The 1,775-nt window shown below is 45.0% G+C and overlaps 2 protein-coding genes across 2 annotated transcripts; one reads left to right on the forward strand and one right to left on the reverse strand.

The window, feature by feature from the left end:
• Window positions 1-22: 22 nt before the first annotated feature.
• SETTUDRAFT_79931 (uncharacterized protein) lies at window positions 23-421 on the reverse strand (the record flags this gene model as incomplete). The annotated part of the gene is made up of 1 exon (XM_008024771.1): window positions 23-421. A coding segment is annotated over one exon (399 nt), but the record flags the coding sequence as incomplete, so codon positions are not given.
• Window positions 422-1,353: 932 nt separating this feature from the next.
• On the forward strand, window positions 1,354-1,764 carry SETTUDRAFT_78384 (uncharacterized protein; the record flags this gene model as incomplete). The annotated part of the gene is made up of 1 exon (XM_008024769.1): window positions 1,354-1,764. A coding segment is annotated over one exon (411 nt), but the record flags the coding sequence as incomplete, so codon positions are not given.
• Window positions 1,765-1,775: the final 11 nt, after the last annotated feature.

Below are 1,775 nucleotides of genomic sequence, written 5' to 3' on the forward strand. Positions count from 1 at the left end.
GCCTTTCTGTGTTGTAGTGCCAGCAGTATAGGAGAAGGTGATCTGGTGTCTGTACTCTCCCACAATCGCAGAGGTTTGAGTTTCTCTTTTTCACTCTCTCTAGGTAGGCGTTAAAGTATCCGTGGCCTAGCTTGAGAGAGAAGAAGGCGCTAGAGATTTCCCTTGGTGTACCTCTTGGGATTTGGATTGCCTTAGGGTAAGCAAGGGGAAATCTAGCAGAGTAGGTATGCTTGTTTTCCTGGATGGCTCTTTCTCTATATTTATGCCACTCTTGGCTTTGATCTCTTAGCTGTAGTAGTCTTGTCTCTGTGCCTAGAAAGGCGAGGCTTGCTGTTGTAGAGTTTGGCTCTTCTTTGGCTGCTTCCTTTGCTAACGCGTCTGCTCTTTCGTTTCCACCTGCGTCCCGTAGTTGCGGTGTGAAGACATATAAACTACAATTTATTACTTCTTGGCAATAATATCCAAAACGTGCGAAAAAGCAGAGTGTGTATTACACACGACTAACATCGGGACCCCACTCGTGCTGTAACTAGCCCCGGATGAACAATGCTAAAATGGATAAACAAGCAAAGATCTCCAACGCCTCTCCACTGCATTCGCCTGAATGGGCTCATACATAGGTGTAGAATCTGCTTATTGTTAAAAGCAATATAAAAATGCAACACGCTGATCGGAGGCAAAAGAAGAAGATCACGAATACAGCAAAGAAGCCATTTGCTGAATATGTTGAAATGTAAACATCAGACACTTGAGTTCTAGATAAATCTAAGAATCGTCTGTTGATATTACAGTGTATTGTGAAAAGTGGTATATATAAGAGAGCGGTATGTAAGAAAGAGAACTAACTACTAAAATCAAATCTGTAGTTCAAGGAGGGTATACGAAGCAATACGACGCGTACATAAAGGCCGGGCGTATGCACACGTTATACGAAATACCAATATCCAGTTTACGACTGGTGACGTCAGTAGTCATGACATGTACAGAGATGACATAAGCCTGCTGCCACATGAAGTTAGTGTCAAGCCACTTCTCGGAGATGAAGAACTTGTGCGAAATAGTAGTAAGCCCAGTAGTGGGGCGATGCGATGCCAGAGTCGTGACACAAATCGGTTTGAATTCTTAAGAAGAAGGTGACATCAACACCAACGTCAAGTTTTCTAGAATAGGTGTAATTTTTGTTAAATATATACAAATCCCTTACAAGAAACTAATTACAGCAAGTTTTAAGACGTGCAGCGTGCGCGCTGTGGAGCTATAAGCTATAAGAGCAGACAGTTAGGACACGTCTCACACTCAAAACAAAAACACACAGACCACTCTGCTTAGTAATAAGAGAACCCCAGCAACAGAATGCCACCAGAAAGCGATACTATCGAAGCCCAAGTGCTAGAACAGAGGCAAGAGAGCCTAGGCCCAGAGGCTCAGATCGACAGGGAAATGGACAGAGAGGACCCCTACCCAGCCACTCCTACCCAGCAACCAGCCAGCCAAGAGAGCATCTTTGAAATCCCAATCCTACCACCAAAAAAGCGCCAAGCCAACTTCTCGCCAGAGGCTGCCTATAGAGGCAGAAACCCCTTCCAGAACTCCTCTACCCCAAAACCAACTGCCAAGAACTCGGAGCAGGCCATCTACTGGGCGAGAGACCTGATTCTCCAAGCGTCAACTATGGCTGAATCTCATGTGGCCCAAGATAAGCTCCTAGAGTTACTAGACGTCTTTAGAGACTACACCGAGAAAGGCAGAGTAGTAAACCAGTTGCCAACAAACTG

Source organism: Exserohilum turcica (assembly GCF_000359705.1).
Source record: "Exserohilum turcica Et28A unplaced genomic scaffold SETTUscaffold_13, whole genome shotgun sequence".
NCBI classification, from domain to species: domain Eukaryota; kingdom Fungi; phylum Ascomycota; class Dothideomycetes; order Pleosporales; family Pleosporaceae; genus Exserohilum; species Exserohilum turcicum.